Consider the following 21,862-nt stretch of genomic DNA (forward strand, 5'->3'; position numbering starts at 1 on the left):
TGATCTCAGGGTCCTGGGATTGAGCCCCGTATCGAGCCCTGTGTGGGGCTCCACACCCAACTGGGGGCCACTGTTAGAAGCTGGATCTGCATCTCAGGGCCTGGGGCAGGACAGACACTACTTTCCGGCTCTGTTCTCTTACCCCACGCAGCAGCCGTAATGATCTAGGGATGGTTGGCCTCACGGTGAGATCAGGAAACTGAACCAAAACGAGAGAACCTTAACGGGCAATTTTACACAAACGAGGGCAAAACTCACCCATAATCCTACCACTGCAACTCTTTATTTTTCCAGATTTTGTTTCTTGACTATCCCTCTTTTATATGATTGTAAGCAGAAAACAGATGCAATGTTGTATATTTTTCACATAGCATCCAGAACATGGTTCATGTTCTTAGCCAGTTAAAAATTTTAATTATGGTATGTATATTAAGTATGTATATTGTTTTAAAAAGGCAGGGAGTCCTTCAAGGCTTATAATTAAAAAGAGCTGTTTCCTGCACCCCTACGTTACCCCCAGTTTTTATTCCCTATAATCAAGCATTTTGGGGGGGAGGCCCTACCTCCACAGGGATCACTACCATTTATACATTGCTATTTCTCTTGGGTTTTAATCTTAGAGATTGTCTGCTGACTTCCTCCTGTGGGAGGTTCTCGTGCTTTTTTCTCCTCTGACCCATCATCCTCCAAGTCCTTTCCTCCTCCCCTCTTCCCAAATAATTGTACCACACTTTGGGTTAGGTCAGTAGACAATGACTAGGGTTTTATAACAAAGCAAATAATATTCACAGCTGATTTCAGGTAATATACCAAGGTGCCTCTTCTTGCTGCAGACTTTTTATTTTCCTGGAGTTAATGATTCATTTTTGTTTGTTTGCTTAGTTTTCTAGGCCATGCCGTAGATGTTGTATCACTTGGTATGTCACTAACTCACTTCAGATTTCCCAAAAGAAGTTTAATTCTCCCTCACACTCACACACGTCAGGGGCTTTTTCCTTTCTAGAGCCCTCTGTCTCCTGGTCTAATGTGGTTGGGTTGTGCTGCATGCTGTCATCAGGTGACATGCCTTTATTTCCCATGTCAGGATGTCCCTTTGTTGTTGAACTTCTTGCCTTTGGGTATCCCTGTTTTGTGCCTTCTTTTCTCTAGCTTACTCCTTCGTTTTGGTGGAGTACATCCTTCAACACCTTTCGGAGAAGAGGTATGTGGCATGTCAATGTTTTGAGGCGATGCATGTCCACAAATGCTTCATTTTACCCTCAAACCTTGAGGGATAGTTGAGCTGGGTATAGAATCTTAGCCAGACACCCACTTCCCTCAAAAGAACACCGCTATCTCCCAGCTTCCATGTTACCGTTCAGAAGTCCACTGCCATACTGATTCCAGACATTTCTTGGGGGCCTCATTTTATCTTGGAAGCTTTTAGGGTTTTCCCTCTGGGACCAAGGGAATGTGACAATGTGCTTTTTGGTGTGAGTTTTGTTTTGTTTTTCATCTGGCATTTTTCATCTTCTTTCAGTTTGAAAGTTCATATCTGTCAGTTTTAGGTGAACTCTTGGGATCATTTCTTTACTTCTCTCCATTTTCTCTGGTCTCTTTCTCTGGAATCTCCAGTTAGTTGTTAGACCTGGATGGGTCCCCTAATTTTCTTATCTCTTCTCTCCAACAGTCGGAGCCCCCTTTTTGCAACTTACTAGAAAATGTCCTTATCTTCTGATCCTTTTACTGAATATTTTACATTGGCTATTTTCTTCCATTTCTACAAACGCATTTTTGTGCTTTGAAGGTTCTTTGTAAATAACCTCCTGTTGTCTCAGGCTGTGGTATCTTCTCATATCTCCGTAAGGATATTGGAGTTTTGCTTTGTTTTTTGAAGTCTTTCTGTGTCCACTCATTGTCTCTGTTTTCTGAGTTTGCCTTTCTCCTCTTTGTTGTTTTGGTCTTTGTCTTTTGTGTTAGAGGCTCTTGATGCATATTTAATCGTCAGACACAGGGGGCTGAGCTCCCCAGATGGGCAGACCCATCTTCTCATGGGCTTCCCTGCAGGAGTTAGCACTGGTCCCAAAGTCACTGTACATCCAGGTCTTCTCTCTTTGGCTGGAGGGGCTGTGACCTAGCCAGAGGGTCATGGCCTGACTGGAGGGGTGTGGCCTGACCAGAGGGCGTGGCCTGGCTGGCGGGCATGGCGTGAGTGACCCCGTCCCTGACAGCAGTTTCCAGCAGAGATTGAGATGACCAAAGTCTCACCAGTAGAGGAAGGTCCAACATGGCCTTCAAGGCCCCAGTGGGGAGGAGGGAGGCACCAAAAGAATGTGTGGCCCAAGACTGAACTCGGTAGAGCAGGTCTGACCCCATGTATAGTAAGATAGAAGGTACCAGTCCCATCTGTGCTAGGCCCAGCCCAGCTCTTGTCACCTTGGGGAAACTGAGGCCACTTAGGATCTCCTCGTTCCTGTGGTCTCCTGTGACCACAGCTGGCCAGCCCTGCCCCCTGTCCCCACAGCATCTGACCCCCACTGACCTGCCTGGAGCTCTCCTAACAGGGCTTAGATGTTTTGGAGGAGTCAGAGGTCTCCAGGTGGATCTTAGGGGTCTCTTCCAGCTTGGCCTCCTGGTGACATCCACCCAGCCCGTGTTTCCTGCTTGTGGACCCATCTCCGCAACCTCTCACAGAGGGGGCCGGGTGTCTGGCGGCAGGACCACCTGTGTGCCCTGGCTCCCCCTGTCAGGGTCTTGTGACCCCAGCCTCACAGTGGTCTCACTCGACCTCTCGATTTCTCTGCAGTCGGCCAGGCTCCCCTTTGGGCCCAGGCCTGGGGAGTGAGCCTCACTCGGGAGCTGGGTCCTGAATTCTGGATGCGGAGCCATCCCCAGAAGCCGCGCTGGCCGAAGGCAGGTGGTAGGGGATCCGCAGGCGTACTGTCCTGCAGTGCGTGCACAGGGCCCAGTGGTGAGAGCCGGAGGGCAAGGGCGCAGGGAGCAGGATCCTGAGGCCCTTGGAGCGGATCCAATATAGACCCCTTTTATGAATGAGAAAACTGAGGGGCAGAGAGGTCAGATGAGGCCCTCTCCAGCCTCACAGTGACTTCGTGGCCTTCCAGGTCTCTTTCCACTAACAGCACCAAGCAGTGAGTCCCTCTCTCTCTCACACACACACACGGGTTTGCCTGGCACAGCCACGCTTCCATACACACATACCGGCAAAGAGCTCCGGGCACACTTTCCTGCATCCCAGAGACCAGGAACGTGCTGTGGCCCCGGGCACTTGTGGGCCTGTGTGTGCTACGGAGGGGGCTGGGATCGTGGGAAACTTCTGAATCTTCGGAAGCGAGAGTCTTCATCTTAGCGAGGGGAAACCAAGGCCCAGAGCCAGTGGGCAGGGCCTGGTCCGCTCACCGCGCCAGTCACACCCTCGGTGCCATTTCTATGTCCCCACCGCTCCCATGAATCATTAGAAAAATTTAAACAAACAATATAATTGCTTGTCGATGACCGAATGCCAGGGGAACCATAAAACCTGCCTGGTGTCAGCGCCTGTCCAGGCAGGTGGCACGGGGAGGCCAAGCTGGCAGCCTCACCCCTGCCCGCTGGCTGGGCCTCCCGGGCTTCTCTGTGGCTGGGGAACTGCCAGCCAAGCCGCACCTCACCAGCCAAGCGGGGTGCCCAGTGCCAGAGCAAACTGGGCCCGGGCCCAGCACACTTTCCAGAAATAGGTTCCTGTGAGAGCCCGAGGCTCTCCCCTCCCTCCGCAGAACTTACCCCCTGCAGAGAGTCCTGTATGTGGCCTCAGACCGTGGAAGTGCTCTGTTCACAGCCTCTAAATGCTTCAGGAATGTTCACTGGGCCAGGCCGGGGCTCTAATTCGCAGCTCACCCACATCCCTCGGGCCTCCTGCTTTTCCTGCCCGCCCCCCCGGGGTGGGGTGGTGCCCTCCTGGCCACAGAGGGGGCCTGGGGGCACAGGCAGAAAAGTCCCTTTTCACGGTCCTCTAGGCGGGTCCTCCCCCAGAGGACCCCCCGTAAGACACGGCTGCTCGGGGAAAGTTCATAGGCCTTCGCTCTGAGGACAGGCCCTGTCACCCACCTCGTTGGTATGAGCACGGGGTCACCAAGGGGCTCCTGAGCATTCATGGTGGGGGCAGGGCGGGGGTGGCGGGGANGGAGGGTGGGTAGATAGATGGGGTTGGGTAGTGGATGGACAAATGGGACCCCATTTATTTCGATCTATGTCTTTCCATTAAAGGCTTCTTTGAAGGCCAGGAATCTTGAGCTGGTTTAAGAGGGAGACCGTGTATGTGGTTTGGCCTTGTCCGCTGGGGGCCTTGGGAGACCCGCCGTTTCCCTCAGTGTAGGAACCTGTGGCCCTTTCCCCTTAGGCGTGTCCCTGTCCCTAGAGAGGACCCTTCAGCTGGAGCTCTGAACTTTCCAGGTGGGCCCGGGCCCCTGGCTGCGTTATTGGCCCCATCCGCCGAGAACTCTCCTCTGCCCTTCTCTTTGCTTTGTGGATTTGTATCCCTTTTTCTTTCTTCACCCCCCTTTCCTGGGAGAAACGAGGCAGGAACATGTGGGTTCAGCTCCCTCCCCCCCACGTTTAAGCAGAGAACCCGCCCCGTCTCTCTCCCTGGTCCTTTGTGAAGTCCTGCCCCTTCCCAGTCACGAAACTGTCTACATTCTTCCAGTGGTTTGGAAGCCTCAGTGTTTATACCTCAGTCTCTAATCTGTTTTATGTATCGGGGTTACAGACAAGGTTTTATTGAGGGGGGAAAAAGAGCTCTGCTCTTAAAAAATGCTTATAAACCACTGACTGGGCCCACCCCAGGGGAGCCAGGGAGGCAGGTGAGGCCGAGCGGGGCCTCTGCCAGCCCCCGTCTTGTAAACCCAAGTAGGGCTGGCGAGCAGATGGCCCCATGTCAGCCCCCCTTGCCCTGAGGCCGGGCACCCCCGGGAGGACACAACCTGAACTGTGGTCCTAAGACCCCTGGCTGTCCCCCACGTGTCCCACAGAGCAATCATCACGGTAGTCTGGGGACATTAATGAGGGGATTTGCTTTCGGAGATGAAGTTGGAGGACTTCTCCGAGGACAGGGGATGCCAACGGGGGCGGGGGGGGGCAGGTATGGACACCGCTGGTGACCTCTGCCGGGCAGCCCCGGCACACCAGGTGGGACCTACTGAGTCCCCGTCATACCTCCGTGTGGTTGTTTGGCCCAGAATGAGGTTCCTGGACGGTCAGGCTTTGAACTGAGTGAGGGATTTAGGCATCCCTTGACTTCTGCAGCAATAAAAGCTGGAGAACAGCTTTGAACCATCTATTTCCTCTTTAAACAGCTCCAGTCCCTGGGGCAGACAGACATAAATAGATAATTATAGCCCAGGGAGATGTGTGCCTGGGGGGTTAACTGTTACCAGTCTCCTCATTGGCCTTCTGGCTTCCCGTCCCTCCGACGCCCACCCACTGCACAAGCCGCTGTCAGAGTGAGCTTTTAAAAATGCAAATTTGACCTTGACTTTCAGTCCCTCCAACAGCTGCCCACCGGCCTCAGAACACTGCCCAGAGCTCCTCCTGCCAGGCCTCCAGTGCTAGGCCCCAGCCTGCCGCTCCAGTCTGGGGTGTGTGGGGGGGTGCCCTGGGTCTGCTCTGAATCGGCCAGGCTGCTGCCAGACCCTTCTCTGGTCTTGCTTGTCCCCAGACCTCAGCCCTCTTTCCTCACCAGGCCATCGCTGTGCATCCCTCAGGCCTTCCCTTTGATGCCCCTGCCTCCAGGATGTCCTCCCTGACCATCACTTTCCCAACCCAAACTGGGATTGCTGTTCCCCCGTGATGCTCTTTTGCACATTCTGTTCTTACAGCCCTAGCGTAGCCCTTGCTGGCCTGTACTTCTTTGCCCGTCTCCCTCCCCAGACTGAAGCTCTCAAAGGCAGGGGGCACATTCCCTTTACCACCTATTTATCAATTATTGGATTTTTTTGAGCCCCTGCTTTGTGCCAGGCCCTGAGATTTGTGGGCAAATAAAATAGACAAAGACCCCACCCTCATGGCACTCGCAGGCTGACCAGGCATCTGGGGTGCTGGCTGGGACACTTTGCTGAATAAAAGGACAGTACAATGTGCCATAGGTGCTCAGAGTTCAAGTGGGCTGCCTGGAGGAAGGGGCGCTGAGGATAAGGCCCTGAAGGCCAGGTAAGAGTTTTCCAGGCAAACTGATCAGAGAGCTCCCGGCCTGCCAGCCGGCCCAGAGGCTGTCCTGGCGGCTGGCTGCTCTCACCCCAGGGTCTACACTCCATTCTCGCCCTTCTCTTTCAGAATGCATGAACTGTACCCGGCTCAGCGACATGAGCGAGCGGCTAACCACGCTGGAGGCCAAGGTCAGCCGGCCTGGGGGGTCTGGCCTGGGGAGCTGGCAGGTGTTATGAGGGCTGTGAGTCAGGTACCAGTCCAGCCCGAGGGAGCCCAGCAGGCCCGAGCAGCCTGGTCCCCGGGGGTTGGGTGCTGCTGGGGCCTCAGTGGGTCTGGGTGGTCTTCTCTGGGCTGGGCCAGCCTCGTGGGGTTGGGGAAGGGAGTGAGGAAAGCAAGAAATCTGGAGGTCTCGGACAGCAGGCTGGTCTGGGTGTGGGTCTCAGTGACTGGGGGGCTGGGTGCCCGGAAGGTGAACCCTTGGTGGAGAGAGGAGGGAGCCATGTCCCCCCCGGGGCTGGTGCCCCCAACTCTGGCTCCTCCCCTCCCTCCCTGTCTGGCACGCGGCGGGGCCCAGACAAGCCGACGGAGGAGGAGCTGCCCGGTTCCTGTCTGCTTTCGCCCTGTCTGCATCAGGGGGGCGGCGCGGGTCACCCCGGAGGCTGGAGGGCTGAAGAAAGGACGGGTCATTTATGGGGGAGTAGCACCAGACAGCATGGGGCAAGGAGAGAGGGAGTAAGTCAGAGAAAGGAAGGCTGTGCAGGTGTGGTGACAGGCAGGTTCCCCTCGTGGACTCCCAGGCTCTGGCCCCTCTGGCCCCCCTGAGACGCCCATGCAGGGCACATGGGCATGAGGAGCCCCAGGGGGCGAGGCCTTCTGCAGGTGGGAGGGTCCCCCAGCAGCCCAGACCCCTAGGCACAGGCTGGGGGTGGGGGACCCCGCACCCTCCTTGGGGTCCGTGGCTCTGGGGGGTGGGGGTGGAAGCCTTCAGGAAACAGATGCTACCACCTGGGCCAAGCTGGGGCTGAGGGGGGGCGCTGGAAGGGTGGGGGGCTCTGGGGAGACTCCAGACGCTCTGCGTGGCTTGGCAGAGTGTCAGCCGACTGCCGGCCCAACACCTCGGGGTGTTAAAAGTCAGGGCTCTGGGGCGGGACTGGCTCCCTGGCTCTGAGGTGAGTCGTGACCCCTCTGCAGACCCGGGGGTGGAGGAAGGGCCGCAGGTGTCAGAGGCGGCGGGGAGAGGCTTCCTGCCCTGCAATGGCTCTGCCCCGCCAGGCCCCTGCTCCGCTCTGGGCCTCAGTCTGCTGCCCGGTGAAATGGAAACAGAAGGAGTCACTTCGCTGCCCCTCACCGGGTTGTCTTGGGGTGGGTATATGAGGGTGAGCTTCGGTGCCGAGAAGGGGAAGTAGTCTGAGTCTGGGGGGTGCCGAGAGGTGGCTGCCACCGCCCTCCTTCCGGATTCCCAGGTCAGGGATGGCTGGTTCCTGTCTCGGCTCTTGTGCTTCTCTGGGTCACCTGTCAGCTGCGTCCTTGCCTGTGAACATGCCCGTGTCCCTTGGGGAAACGGAGCCCCTGGGTGCTTTGTCAGCCCGGGTCACAGGGCCCTGAGAGGCGGCGGCCTGGAGAGGGAGGGGGACGGAATCTGGCCTAGTTGCCAGGACAGCGTCTGCTGAGGCCAGGCGCCCACCTGCTGGGGTCAGAGAGACCATGGAGCGGGATCAGTGGCTGTGGTCAGGCCAGTGAGAGCCAGGTGGGCAACCCCCAGATGGGGTGTCAGAAACCAGAGGGCTGGCATAAGAGAGCAGCAACCCAGAGGCCTGGAAACTGTGGCTTCTGCCCTTTCAGACAAGAAGCCTGCTTTGGTGTGTTGGGAGGGACATGTTGAGCTATAAGTAACAGACATCCAGACAATGGCAGCTGGTTCTCTAAGGATGTTTATTGTTTGTTTGACAAGAAGTCCAGCAGTAGGTGGTCTTGGAATTGGTTTGGTGGCTTAAGAACTCAGGCTCTTCACAGCCTTCCTCTCCACCTCCTTAGTGAGTTGGCTTTTGTCCTCATGGTTAGTGCCTCAGGGTTACAAAGTGGCTGCTGCAGCTCAAGGCATCACATCCTTATACTTGTTCAAAGGCAGGAAGTAGAAGTTATGGCAAAGCACCCTAACAGCTCATGTGTCTCATCGGCCAGCACTGGGCTATCTGCCTACCTCCTAGTTGCAAGGGAGCTGGGAAAATAGGTACCTGGCCAATTGTGATTCCTCCTCTGGGGCACACCCACAGGTACACAATAGGGGTTTCTTGAGCCAGGCAGCCATCAGTGTCTGCTCTATCTTCACTCCCTGTGGATGCCTGAGGTCCCAAAGGACACAGATCTGGAGCTGATCTGGGACTCCCGCCACCCTCTTTTCCTGGGACAGGGTAGGATGGCAGTAAGGGGATGATGGGGTGGAAGGTCAGCAGGCAAAATTTCCTGACTTCCTCTCTCCCCTCCTTCTCAGTTTACACTCTGACTTCACGACCCTGTGGCCACATGGCATGGGAGGGAGCCTGAGGGGGTTCCCTATGTGAGGGTCACAGAAGCCTCGAGTTAGCTGGTCTCTGGGGCAGGAAGGCGGCCTCCCGACCCATCAGCCAGGCCGCAGTGATGTCATCAGGGCCACTGGCCTCCAAGGCTGGCTACAGTCTGGTTTTCTTGGGTTGAGCCCGCAGGCCACTGCTGCCCGCCCTGGTGAGGTCATGCCGGCGGGGGTGGAATCAGTTTCTCCAGGAGGTCAGCTGTGGCCAGGCCAGGCGGGCTTGGACTCCGGCCGTGGCTAATGCTAACTTGGCTGTGGCCGGGGCTCCTCTGCCCAGGTCCGTGGGCTCTGTGGGCCTTGCAGTCCTCGTGGGAGGTGCTCCACAAAGAAGTGAGCCAAGGCCTTCTGCGAGGGGGCGAAGCTGTAGGTGGCAGGTCCCCCAAATGGGGCTGGAGCCCTGCCATGAAAAGGAATGCCTGCAGCCCCAGGCGGGCGCCCACCCCCCTAAGCCCTCAAAGCTGCTTCTATCCCCTACGGCCCCTCACGACTCCCTGGTAAATATGTCCATCTGGAGGTCCCCCCGAGATACTGCAGTTCCAGCCAGCACCCCGTATGGCTCACCCTCACCCCCAAACCTGCCCTCTCCCGTGTCCCTGTCTGACGGACAGCAATCCCACTGCCCTGGGAGCCAGCCCAGAACCAGGGGCCCCATTCCTGCCTTCACCCATCCTCCCGTCCCCAAGCCTAGGGCACCTGGCCCTGGCAGTTGTCCTTACCCTCATCCTCACGCGCACTGCCGTGGGTCCCCCACTCCGTGTCACTGACAGCCAAGTCTCTCTGCCCCCGCTCCCAGCTCCTCCACTGCCCTGGAGCTCCTAACCTCAGATGTGGTCGGTCAGCTTCCCAGTGGACACACAGGGGTTGGGGCGGGAGTCATCACCTCCCCTCTCCGAGGGTTCCAGAGCGCCACCCCCAGGCTGCTGTGTGATGGCAGCCAGTGGCTCCCCTTCTGTGTGCCTCGGTGAGGCTCGGCCAAGGCCAAGGCTGTGGCCCAGTTGTGGGGAGGTGGACCAGGTACTGCATGGGACCCTGGTCCCAGCGCCCACTTGCTGGGTGACCTTGGGCAAGTCACTTGTAGTCTCTGGGCCTTTATTTCCACCTGGCCTGTGATGTGGCTGCCGTGACCTTCCTGCCTCGGGGGGCCTTGTAAGGACCAGAAGGGGGAGGGGCTCAGAGAAGTGGTCCTGGGGGCGGGGGGCGTTGCTGGAGCTTCACGGGGCAGGAGCCCACCCGCCCACGGCAGATGGAGACCCTGAGGGCTGGTGCAGGGGCTGAGGGCACACACGGAGTGGCCAGACAGACTGCCGGGGGGAGGGGAAGGTCACTGGAGTCTCAGGATCGTCCCTCCCAGGGCTCAGGGATGAAGGGAAGGGCTTGGCCGGTTGGGACGGGGAGTCTCAGGGTGGGGGGGCCCTGGGCTAGAGTTCAGAGCAGCTGGAGCAAAGCTGCTGAGGCCCGGGAGGAGCACGGCAGGCCCAGAAGGGCGCCCTGAAGTGTGAGGACACTGGTGGCTTGTGGGGCTTTCCGCAGGGCTCACTTTGCATGGAGTCCTCACCCCCTGCTCTGAGGGGGCTCTGGGAGGGGACGGGGGCAGGCAGGTGGATTGGGGGAGGCAGCCGGGGCCTGAGTGAGGGCTGGGCAGGCCGAGGGGCACTGGGCACAGGCCCTGGCCCTCCTGGACGTGGGGCAGGGGGAGTTGGGGAATCTGGAAGGACGCAGGCCTCTGGCTCCCGAGAGCTGGAGGGAACCTGAGACACCAGACTTCCTCCCCTTCGGGCAGATCAGGGCGCAAAGACTAGGGGCTCGTGGTGGGCAGAGCAGGAAGCCAGGCTCTGCTGGACAGGCCCAGGGACCCCTCCTCGCTGCCCGGCTGCCTTGCTCAGATCCCTGGTGCGCAGCGCCCCCTGCTGACTACTTTGGGGAACAGCAGGGACTCCCTCAGGCCTCAGGCCTGGCTTCCAGCTCACTTGAATTAGGGAGACAGTGTCCCGCCCAGGCCCTGGGTCTTCCCAGGCTTTGACCCCCCACCTCTCTCAAGCGGAGAGGACAGGGCAGCTTTCCACGCTGGCTCCGGTGGCCACCTTTTGTTGTCCTAGCCCTCCTACTAAAAACCATGCCCCAATCCAGGCCCATTGGTATCTTTTCAGTCCTTCCTTTGGGGGGAACCAGGAAAGGGGGGGTGACTACAGGGCTCTCCTCGCGGTGATGGCCGTTCCAGAAGAAGAGTACAGGGAGTCTGAAGGTGTCCCGGTGGCCACCTGCTTGAGCCGCAGTCCAGGAGGGCTCTCCTGAAATGGGGACGAGAGGAGGGCAGGGGTGGGGGGAACACTCCAGCAAGGGGAGCAGTGTTCACCACACCTGACTTTGGGCAGCTGTTCTCGTGGGGCACACATCCTAGTGCACGGGGGTCTCTGGCCTGGCCGGGGACCTCACCCCCTGCCCTTCTCCGGCCCAGGTTCTCCTGCTGGAAGCAGCCGAGCAGCCCGCGGGCCCGGGCAATGAGCTGCCGGCCCCCCAGAGCACCCTCCCGCCCTGGAACGAGGACTTCCTCCCTGATGCCATTCCCCTCGCCCACCCAGGGCCCCGAAGGAGAAGGCCCACGGGCCCAGCCGGTGAGTGAGGCTTGCAGGGTGGGCCCTTGGGATCGAGCGCCCCCACGTGGTATTTTGAAAAACGGAGGCGGTGTCCCACAGTTGGGGGTGCATGTCCTCACGCCCTGCCCTGCTGCCTCTTAGCGTCTGTGCCCAGGCCCCCAGCCCAGCCCCTGCCTTCTGGGAGCCTGCGATCCAGGGGCATATTGTCTCGATGATTCTTGGCCCCACTAGAGCCCTGTGCAGGTGATACTCCCCCACCCTCGTCTCTCTCGCAGTTGAGCCCGCAGCTTCTCAGCACCCCTGCCCAGACTCCACTCTGAGCTCACGCGCTTCTCACCTCCTCTGCTTGTCCCTGTCCAGTCGGGAGAGGGAGCAGAGCAGGGAGGGCACAGCCCCCAGCAGTGGGGGAGTCTGGTGGTCAGTCCTGGGAGGAGCCGACACTCTGTGATTTTCTGACAGGGCTGGAGGCTGTGGGAGGAGGGAGCTCAGGGAGGGGGGCTTCATCTCATTCTGGGTCCCCTGGCTCACCTCCCAAAGTTTCACACCCAGAAAGCTGCCCCTGCCCACCTTCTTCCAAATCCTTCTTCTGGACCTGGGGAGGAGGGAGACTTCTAGCCCTCAGAAGACCCAGGACCCAAACCCCCTTGAGGAGAGGCTGGGAGGGGCGTTGGGTCTCCTGGGCCGCTTTCTCCTCACCAGGCAAAGTGCAGTTCCAACAAATGGCCACCAGGTGGTGCACAAGCCCTACAAATGGTGAGACCGGGTCCGCCCTGGAATCCCTGAGAGCAGGTGAATTGGGCACCGGTGTGCTTTAAGGCTTCCTGGGGTCTCCGAGGAGGCCTCATTGGGGAGCTCTTTGCCACAGCGCCTTCCCGACCCTGAGCAGGGAGACAGTAGGACTCTTGAGGGAGGGGCCTAACTCAGCAGCAGCCTGGCTCTGGGCCCTCAAAAAGGGACCACACTTTCCTGGGCCTCAGTTTCCCCACCTGCGAAATGGGAATACAAGTAGCTCTTGAGATCGTAGGAGTTAATAGGTACAAAAATGGTTTGCAAACCGTAACGAAGTCTCTGCACCTGGAGCAGGTCTGACCAGATGGCCCAGGTGGCTAGGCCTGGAGCCCCTCCGTGGTGGCTCGGCCCACAGTCTTCTCAGGACTCATCTCATTCTCTCCCCAGGGCCCCCAGGGCAGACGGGACCGCCAGGACCTGCAGGTCCCCCAGGCTCCAAAGGTGACCGGGGCCAGGCAGGAGAGAAGGGCCCAGCAGGGCCTCCTGGTAAGGACACCCCAGATCTGACTTTGTCCACTGGGGAAAGGGGTAGGGGTTTCTCCCCAGTCTGAGCAGGTGAGGCATCCTGTAACCCCTGATCTTGCTGGGGTCAATGACTGCCATCCTGGGGGGCTCCAGGCTCACTTCTTCCCACTGGCACCCCCACTGCGACACCATCCAGAAGGTTCCAGGAGCTGGGGATGCAGGCATGGGGGTGGGGCGGCTGGGGCCTGGGGACTGTTCTTAGCTATTTAAACAACACCTCTAGAGAGCCCCCCAACTCCTTGTGCTTCCTGCAGGGAAGATACAGTTCCTGTGAAGGCAGGTGTAGGGCTGGCCCAGGCTGGCTGCCGCCCTCGGTGCCCCAACCCCAGAGCTGAGGCCCCGGGAGGGGGCGACCCTGCCTCCCTCACCTCCCACCCGGCAGCCCTGGTGTTCCCCAGGCCAGAAGCGAAAGCCGTGTTCACTCACATCCCAGGACAGCCCTCCAGGGAGACTGTTCTGGAGGCCACCACTGACCTGTTTCCCATCTCCGGTGTCAGCCGCCAGGCTGAGCCCTCACGTGACTCCACTTCTCCCTCCGCAGGCCTCTTGGGGCCGCCAGGGCCCCGCGGGCTTCCTGGAGAGACGGGGCGCCCCGGCCCCCCCGGCCCCCCTGGCCCAGCAGGAAGCCCGGGCTTCCCTCCGAACGGCCCCCAGGGCGTCCTCTACTCCCTGCAGCCTCCAACAGACAAGGGCGGTGAGTGCCCCTGAGGGACGGACCCTGGGGAAGCAGACCCTCGGAGAGCCGGGCAGCGGCCTCGGAGCAGGGCTCTGCCGGGTGGGGCAGAAGGGTCCCTGGGAGGCTGACACTGGGGGGCCCCCAACCCAGCTTTTGGCCCCAGCCTGGCCTGTCCCTGCCCCAGTGCCCAGCTCCTGCCCCTGGGGTCCTGACCCCCCACAGGTCACCTCTGTTGTCTGGCCGGCCTCAGTTTCCCCACTTGGTGACAGGAACACACCCCCTCCCAAATCCCCTGACCTTAGGCCACTCGACAAGTGTTGGTTGAGCACCTGCTGTGTGTCGAGCGCAGTTTTTGTCACTGGGGATACAGCAGTGAGCTAAACAGGCCCCTGCACTTAGGGGCCACGGTCTGGTGTTTCTGAACCCCAGAAACACCTACCGACTGTAGGGGGGAGCAGGGAGGCCCGGAGAGTGAGGCAGGGGGTGCAAAAGGGGTGTCATCTGGGTAAGTGCCCTGGGAAACCGGGGGAGAGTTTTAAGAAGCAGGTGACAGAGTCAGGTGACGTCCCGGGCACCGTGGGGAACGGGGACCTCTTTGTCTGGGTCAGAGAAACCCCAGCCCCCTCCTGCTGGTGCGTCTGTCCCTGTCCAAGCCTCAGTTTTCCCACCTGTAGAGTGGTGGCAGTTAATACTCCCCAGTGGTGTGGCTCTGGTAGAAGGGAGGGACTCATTCTTGAGCAGAGTGGGGGTCCTGGGCTACCCTCAGCGGGTGCAGGGGCCCAACCAGGTGAGAGCAGAGGCTTCTGGAGCAAGTGGGAACTCACTGAAGACTCCGAGTGAGAGCGGGGCTCCGCCACACACCCCTGGGCCACAAGGAGCTGTCCCAGGCCTCCAGCCTGCCCTGGTCTGGGCACGACGCCTCGGGCACTGCCTGCCATCTGAGCGCTCAGAACCCTCCTCCGATGGGACCCTCCTGACCAGCTCCCTGGGGTCCCCAAGGGAGGGCTGGGTGTGAGCTTTGGGAAGAGAGGTCCAGGCTTCCGGGTGTGAAGCGAAGGGCAGGGGTAGCCTCTCCCATCCCAGGCATTTCCTGGGCCTGGCTTCTCTAGGTCTGGCTCTGGGGACCGGGCAGGACAAAGTCACATGGGGCTTGCCTTGGAGAGACCCAAATCATAGGAACTGGGCCATTAACAGACCCCACCCCTGCCCCAGGTAGAGTAATAGGCCCTGCAGAGGCAGCCCAGGGCGCTGCAGCTCAAAGAGGTGGGCAGGGAGGACTTCCTGGAGGAGGCACCGCAGGAGTGAGCCATCAGGTGCATCAAGAAAGGGCTTGTGGGGTGGAGTGGGGGGTCGGGCGGGGATGGAGGAGAGTGTTCTGGCCTGGGGCAGTGGAGAGGTGAGTAGGGCAGGGCCAGACTCTGACGGGCCTGGAATGCTCTGGAAGGAGTTTGTGTATTATAGAAGCCCTTTGGGCTTTCTCTGCCCTTTGTCCTGGGCTCTGGCGGGAGCAGTAGCATACGCTTGGCTTGCGGGGGCTGCTCTGAGGCCCAGTGGAGTCGGGGGTGCCTGTCTCGGCCCTGGGGGAGCTCAGGCCCAGCACCCCAGGCCTGCCCCACAGGGTCACAGGCGGCTGTGCTCTGCCCGCAGACGGAGACTCGCAGCCAGCCTCTGCTGCCGTGGACACGGTGCTGGCCGGCGTCCCAGGGCCCCGGGGCCCCCCCGGCCCTCCAGGTAAGTGCAGAGGGCAGCCGGCAGCCTGGCCTGCATTGGGCACCCCCTCTAGTTTTGGCCTGGGCCAAGGGGCCTCGTGGGGCCAGTGGGGGGCCCATGGCCTTGGCAGGGTACTGGGGATTTGACGAGTTCCCTTGCTTCGGGGGGACAGCTCCTTTGTGGGACTGGACACAGGAACCCCGAATGTTCCTGCCTGCTGCCCCACGAAGCAGCTCAGGGCTGTCCCCATGGGGGCCTGAGTGGGGGTTGCACCGGGGTACGTGGAGGCCCAGGTCCGGGGGAGGCAGGGGGTCAGCACAGGGGTATCCCCAGGAGCTGGTAGGGCAGGTGTCTACGAGAGGCAGGAAGCCCTGAGCCTTTTGGTGAAACCAGGGCACTGGGGCAGGGGATGGCCCTGGGGCTCTAAGGGGGTGGATCCTGGGCCTGGCCTGACCCCCACCCTCCGGGGACCCTCACTGGAGGGGACGGAGGGGAGTGCGGGGCAGGGGCCAGCCCTACTCAGCAAGTATGTGGGGGCCTCATCCCCCTATCATTCATTTACCCTTTCACGTAGTCACGGAGCCCTCCCTACACGGGGCGGGGGCTAGTTTCCTGGCCTCTTTTAAAAGGTGGCATTTGAGCGACTGCCCCAGGGAGGTGAGGGAAGGCGCTCGGAGGGCACGTGCTCTGACTGGAGGGAGGGTGTTTCTAACTAGACTGAGTCTGGATCAGCGCCCACCTGGGGGGCACTTCCTGCAGGTTCTCCCCCAGCTTGGGTGCAGCCCAGCAGGGGACTCCCAGAGGCCTCACTGTCCCAAGGCAAGAAGGGTGACCTTGGAGGGGTAGGGTCCTGGGTCCGGAGGAGGGGCAGGCTTGAGGGAGATTTGCCCGGAGAGCGGTGGGCCCGGGGGGGCGGGGGGCGGTGCAGAGAGGCCCCACGGAAGAGGCTCTGAGGGAAGACCAGGTTGCGATATAGGGTGGGCGGGGGGCTGGCCTTGGGTGACCATCTGTGACTCTGCCCACAGGTCCCCCTGGACCACACGGTCCCCCAGGACCCCCAGGTGTCCCTGGATCCCAGGTAAGGCCTGCCCCACTTCTGGCAGGGGAGGGGCTGTTGTCTTCCCGGGAAAGAGGAGCCAGGCTTCTTCCAGCCCGAGTTACTCAGGAAGGGGCGGCCTGGCTGGCCCCTCCGCAGCTCGCAGCTCGGCTCGGGTGGGACCCGGGGAAGGTGGGTGTGACCCTGGTCTCATCAGCAGCTTCAGCGCTTTGCCGCCTACCCCCCACGCCGGGGAGGCGTCTGCACCTTCCCATCTCAGAGATGAGCTAACTGAGACCCAGAGAGGCCAGTGCCTCCCGAGGACATTCAGATCACAGAATGTCCACCCCGGCCTGTCGCCCTCCTCCCCAAGTGTCACCTGTGTGGGGGAGGGTGCCCCAAAGCCTGGAGACATGGCCCCAAGCCCCAGCTGGCTCTGCCTCTCCAGCTGTGTGACCTCGGGTGGAGAGGCAGCCCCTCTAGGCTCCGGCCGCCTTTGCTGCTAAGCCGGGGTACACGGCTTCCCTTGTGGGTTGTCAGAGCAAAGGAGGAAACAGATGCTGGGGGGAAGGGCGGGTGTTGCAGAAGCGGAGGGCCTGGGAAGAAATCACACCAAGGAGGGGCGGCCCGGAGGCAGAAAGGGTGGAGGTTCCTTCAGCCCCCACCCAAGGGCCCGCCCAGACCTAGCGCCCCCGCTGTCCCTGGAGCTCAGGCTCAGCTGGGTGGGGGGATGCCTAGAGGTGACCCCCATGCTGCAAGGGGTGGGGATCTGGGCCTTGGCCCTGTGAGTGCTGGGACCTAGAGAGTCTATACACTCCTTCACCCCTTTAGACCCTTGGTGAACATTCCCCAAACACCGAGGACACCAGCACCCCAAGCTGAGGGTACAACCGGGCCCGGGGGCCACAGTGCAGCCTGGTAGAGTTTACATTCATTCAGAGCTGATGTCCCCTGACTCCTGATCTGCCCATGTTGTCCCCGCTGGGGGTTTTATGCCCAGGAGGACGCAGCCTGGAGGGGGGCAGGCGGGCGCACTGGCCGTGGGGAGGGGCAGCCGGGAGCTCTGGCCGGGAGCGCGCAGGGCCAAGCGAGGGCAGCAGTGGAACAGAGCGGCTGGGAGGCAGGGCCTGGGGGGGCGTGGGGCTGGGGCTGCAGAGGTGACAGGAGGCCCTCAGGCTTGATCTGTTCCTGACTCAGGTACGACAGGCCAGGTAAGCAGGAGTCCAGGCCCTCTGGAGCCAGGCACCCCAGGGGCATCCTCTGAGACAAGGCTTGTGGGAAGGTGAGGGAGAACGGCAGGGACTAAGGAGGAGTGTGGTGAGGCACAGAGGCCCCGGGAACTGTAGGAGGCGGCAGGGCTGGAATTCTGTGCAGCCAGACGCTTCCAGCTGCCCCAGCCCACAGCCACAGGGAAAGTTGGAACGATGGGATTTACAGCCCCTTCCCCACCTGCTGGCGCCAGCGGCTTTCCGAGATAGGCCATCATGTAATCCCCGCAGCCATGGGGAAGGGGCGGCTCAGAGAGGTTCAGTCACCTGCCCGGAGTCACACAGCAGGAGAACGGCAGGGGTGGGGCCCTTCTCAGGCTTTCTCCAGCCCTTGCCAAGAATGTGGTGGGTGCTTTGGGATAGCCTTATCCTGTCAGGTGGTCTCTTATCAGGGTCTTGGGGCCCTTGTGGGAGAGTGAAGGGGCACAGGGCATGACACACGTGCAGAGGTGACACTTCAGTGGAGACCTAAGGAACCAGAAGGAGCAGCCATGCAAAGATGCCAAGAAAGGACAGTCCGGGCAGCCAGAAGAGCGAGTGCAAAGGCCCTGGGGCAGGGGAAAGCCCTAACTGAAGGAAAGTACAGACTGAGGGAAGGAGAGTGAGGTGTGACTTGAGGTGGGAGAAGGGTCTGACGGGAGGGGCGGAGTGTGGGTTTCTGTCACAGGGAACGGGACTCTGAGTCTCAGAGAGGGAGAGCCCGTGATGTATTTCATCTTTAAGAGGCCCCTCGGGCTGTGGCTGTGCTGGGGGAATGGAAGTGGGGGAGCAGTGGGACAGGGAGCTCAGCAAGCTGACCATGGAAGCCTGCGGGGAGAGAGAGGGCAACTTGCATTCAGGTGCTGGCACTGCAGTGGCAAAGGGAATGGACATGTCTAGAAAGTGGACACGACAGGTCTGGTGGATGGAACAGATCTGGAGAGAGAGGGAAAGGAAGGTTAACTCCTGGGCATCTGTGGGAGCAGCTGGGAGGACCAGGAGCCGTCTCCCCAGAAGACAGTTGGAAGGTGGGGTGGGTTGGGGGGCTCCCAGGGTTCTGCTTGGGGGAGGTGGAGTGGGGCGCCCCCTGTGGGCAGGTGGAGAAGTGGGAGGGCGGCAGGACGCGTGGGTTTGGGCTCTGGGGAGCCTTCTAGCTGGACATCAACATGGATGGGAGGCCTTGAGTGGGACCCTGTCACTCGTTCTCTGGGGGGGGAGGCCATCCCTCTGTGGGCAGGGGGACCGGGGGACTTTGCCATCTATGCAGGCTGAGTGACAACCATAACGGCCCATTTCTCAGCTAAGAGGACCGAGGGCCCTGCCAGGGCTCAGGCAGGAGCCAGTAGAGGGGGGCCCAGGAGGGGCCTTCCCATCTCGTCTGCGCCATCCCCCTCCCGTCCCAGTGTGGGGCGGCTAAGGGGAGGATGGATGTACTGGGGGGGGCTGGCAAGGACCCACCTGCTTTGTCTGCCTTTCTGCAGGGCCTGGCTGGAGAGCGGGGCGTGACGGGACCGGCTGTAAGTGGGGGCTGTGCTGCTGGGCCGTTCCCAGGGCACCGGGCCGGGGTGGGGGGAGGGTCTGTCCCGGCCTGGCCTGAGTCCAGCCCCACAGCCACCCCGAACGTGGCCTGATTCTACCCTGCCCAGAGAAGGGGCGGCCTGCCTGTGGTCCCAGCTGCCCGAGCTGGGAAGGGGTGCCCTTGGAAAATGGGGAGCCCCTCACTGGGAGTGTGAGCAAGGACTGAAGTACCCTCCTGGGAGGGGGCTGGGTGAGTGTCCTCCGGGCTCTTCCAGGGAGCCCAGGCCCCTGAGTGAACATGCTGTGTGGCCTGAGGAGTCCCCTCCCTCTGCTGAACCTTCCGGGAATAGAGGCGCAGACAGCTGACCTCGAATTTCCCGCCTTGGAAACAAGAATTTATGAGTCTCCACTCTTGCCTGCAGGGCCAAGGAGGCAGGCACCTCCTCTGTGCCCAAGTCTAAAGTTAGGGGTGGACAGCCGGGGAGGAGGGATGGAGCTTTGCCGAACACCCACTGTGTGCTGGGAGGGGAGGCGCTCCTCATCCATAGCGAGTTTAAGCTTCGTTGTGGCCCAGCAAGGTGGGACTTGATTTTCCCCATTGTTTTGAGAACTGGTAGCTAAGGCTCAGAGAGGTTAAGTAACTTGCCCAAGGTTGCACAGCGAGGCAGTGATGGAGCCAAGATGTAAGCCCAGGAGTGTTCGCCTCCAAAGCCATGCCTCCTCCTGGCTTCTTCTGGTAACCATGGTGAGTCCTGTCCTAGAACTTCTGGCACCAGACTCCAATCAAAGCTCATTATCAGCATTGATTTATTTAATTCTAATACGCCTGGGAGGTAGGCGGTATTATCCCATTTTACAGATGAGAACACTGAGGCGCAGAGAGGTCAAGTAGCCACCTCAAGGTCACATAGCATACCATGTGGGTGTTATTGTGAGGCCGACATTACTGGCCTCATTTTAGAGGCGGAAGCAGAGAGAAGCAGGGACTCGATCCCTGGCAGAGCTGAGACCTGAGCTCGTGGGGTTTCAAACCTGGAGCACAGTGAAGCCCCTAAGCTAAGCCATGCTGGGCTGCGCAGGGATGCCCGGGGCCTTGGGCGCTCCCCTGCCCCCAGGCTCTGCCTGCCCAGCCTGCCCTGACTTGCTGCTGGCCCCCATGGTCTGCGTGAGAAGCTGGGGAGGGTAGAGAGGCGCCCCACTCCCCCCACTGCCCGCCCCCACACCAGTTGTTGACTGCGTGGTTTTCCTCCCAGGGCGAGCCTGGCGGGAAGGGGCAAGAGGAGGACAAAGCGGCTGCAGAGGTAACTGGTCCTGGGGTCCGTGCTCCCCTCCTGCTCATTGGCTGCGTCCCGGCAGGAGGGGGTGCCCGGCAGCTCTGTACTGATGCCCCTCAGCCCCACATGGGGTGAAGGGGGTCCCGCCCGGCGGGGGAGCCCAGTGAGTGACATAATGATTGCAGCATAGCGTGCAGTTGGGGGACCGGCCCGGGGCCAGAGGCCAGGGGGGACCCTGCTGGGGAAAACCCCTTATTTAAGGAGGCTGCAGGCTGCGGAGTCCCTCTGCAGGAGCAGGAATCCCCCATGCATGGTGCATGGTGTGTGGAGGAGCCCCAGGGTCACGGCGCTGGTGGACTGAAGGATATGCAGGCAGGTGGACAGAGGGCTGGTGGATGTGGGAGGGGGTGGCGGGGGAGTGAGGATGGAAGCAGGCAGGGGCCGGGGCACGATGGGGTGGGGAGGGGTCACAGATGAATAGACATGACCATGAAGACCCGCTGTCTTCTGGGAGGAGGAGGGGTGCTGGAGACTGGGGTGACGGATAAACGGGGTGAGGGCAGTGGGGCCGGCCGGGGAGACCTTGCAGGCTGAGAGCAAGAATCCCCTGGGTGTGTCAGAGCTTGTGGAGCGGCCGGCTCAGTGGGCATCTAGCGTTCCCTAGTGGGCCAGCCTGCGGGTGACTGGGGAGGTGGGCTGGGATGGAGGGGGCAGGCTGGAGCCACAGCAGCTGTGGGGGGCACAGGAGGCAGTGGGAAGAAGATGTGGGTACAAGGCGTGGGCACAGATTCACAGGTCACTTGAAGGGGGACGGAGAAGTACTTACAACTTCACCCTTTGCCTTCCGTAAGCGAGTGTCCGCGGCTCAGGGGCATGGGGCTTAGCTGGGGCCCTGGAACCCCGTCCCAGACGCTGCCCCCAGTGTGGCTTCTCGTGGCCTTTGGTTCCCTGGCGGGGGGAAGACCTCTTTCCTTAACCTACAGGATGCTTTTTGCTTTCCTTTCGTTTTTTTGTTTTGCTCTTTTTTAAGTTGGCTCCTTGCCTAGCGTGGAGTCCAGCTCAGGGCTTGAACTCAGGACCCCGAGATCAAGACCTGATCTGAGGTCAAGAGTCGGACACTTCACCGTCAGAGCCAGCCAGGCGCCCCATCCTTTTGTGTTGGTTTAAACTAGACCGATCTGAACATCGGGACAGAGCTGTCATGTCATGCCAGCAAGAGGCGCCGTTCTGGGACTGACTTCAGGGCGGGGCCTGAGCCCCTCACCATCACTTTTCTTTTCCAAGTGGCCTTGACACCTGTCTTCTCAAATCAGCTCAGTGACGCGTCTTGGTGCACAGGGTCCTCTGCCCGTGTGTAGGCCAGGCCTCTAGAAATGTCGGCCTGTCATCACCCTGCACTCGTGCCGATGTGCCAGAAACAGTGGCTCTCCTTCTCTCTCTCTTGCTGGGGTAGCCACACCTGGAGAGCTCTCAGGGGACCAGTGAAACACCCCCACCTGTGCTAGGTGCTCTGTCCTTGGCAGGGTCTTTTCCGGAAAGAAGGGCACCCAGGGGAAGCAGCCAGGCAGCCACAGGAGCAGGAAAAACCGAGGCATGAGGGGGACGGGTCTAGGTGTGAGGCCAGGCTGTGTGGCCACAGGACCCTGGTTACCCTCTCTGCGCTGCAGTTTTCCTTGTCTGCCCACAAGAGTTCAAACCCCAGGCCTGGCACGTGGATATCCAACCTGCAATGGCTGTTGTACTGAGG

The 21,862-nt window shown here is 60.5% G+C and overlaps 1 protein-coding gene across 3 annotated transcripts in view; it reads left to right on the forward strand.

The window, feature by feature from the left end:
• COL26A1 (collagen type XXVI alpha 1 chain) overlaps positions 1-21,862 on the forward strand; it is a 143,336-nt gene that overhangs the window by 118,967 nt on the left and 2,507 nt on the right. For 2 of the 3 annotated variants that reach the window (XM_034669953.1, XM_034669954.1), the window contains exons 4-11: positions 6,304-6,365; positions 11,202-11,358; positions 12,517-12,615; positions 13,196-13,348; positions 14,978-15,061; positions 16,066-16,118; positions 18,805-18,840; positions 20,095-20,142. In XM_034669953.1, the coding sequence (XP_034525844.1) occupies positions 6,304-6,365; positions 11,202-11,358; positions 12,517-12,615; positions 13,196-13,348; positions 14,978-15,061; positions 16,066-16,118; positions 18,805-18,840; positions 20,095-20,142 (692 nt within the window). The remainder of the gene's footprint in view (positions 1-6,303; positions 6,366-11,201; positions 11,359-12,516; positions 12,616-13,195; positions 13,349-14,977; positions 15,062-16,065; positions 16,119-18,804; positions 18,841-20,094; positions 20,143-21,862) is intronic. The other variant, XM_034669955.1, reaches the window with a different exon arrangement.

The sequence above is a fragment of the Ailuropoda melanoleuca genome, chromosome 10 (assembly GCF_002007445.2).
Source record: "Ailuropoda melanoleuca isolate Jingjing chromosome 10, ASM200744v2, whole genome shotgun sequence".
Classification (NCBI taxonomy): Eukaryota; Metazoa; Chordata; class Mammalia; order Carnivora; family Ursidae; genus Ailuropoda; species Ailuropoda melanoleuca.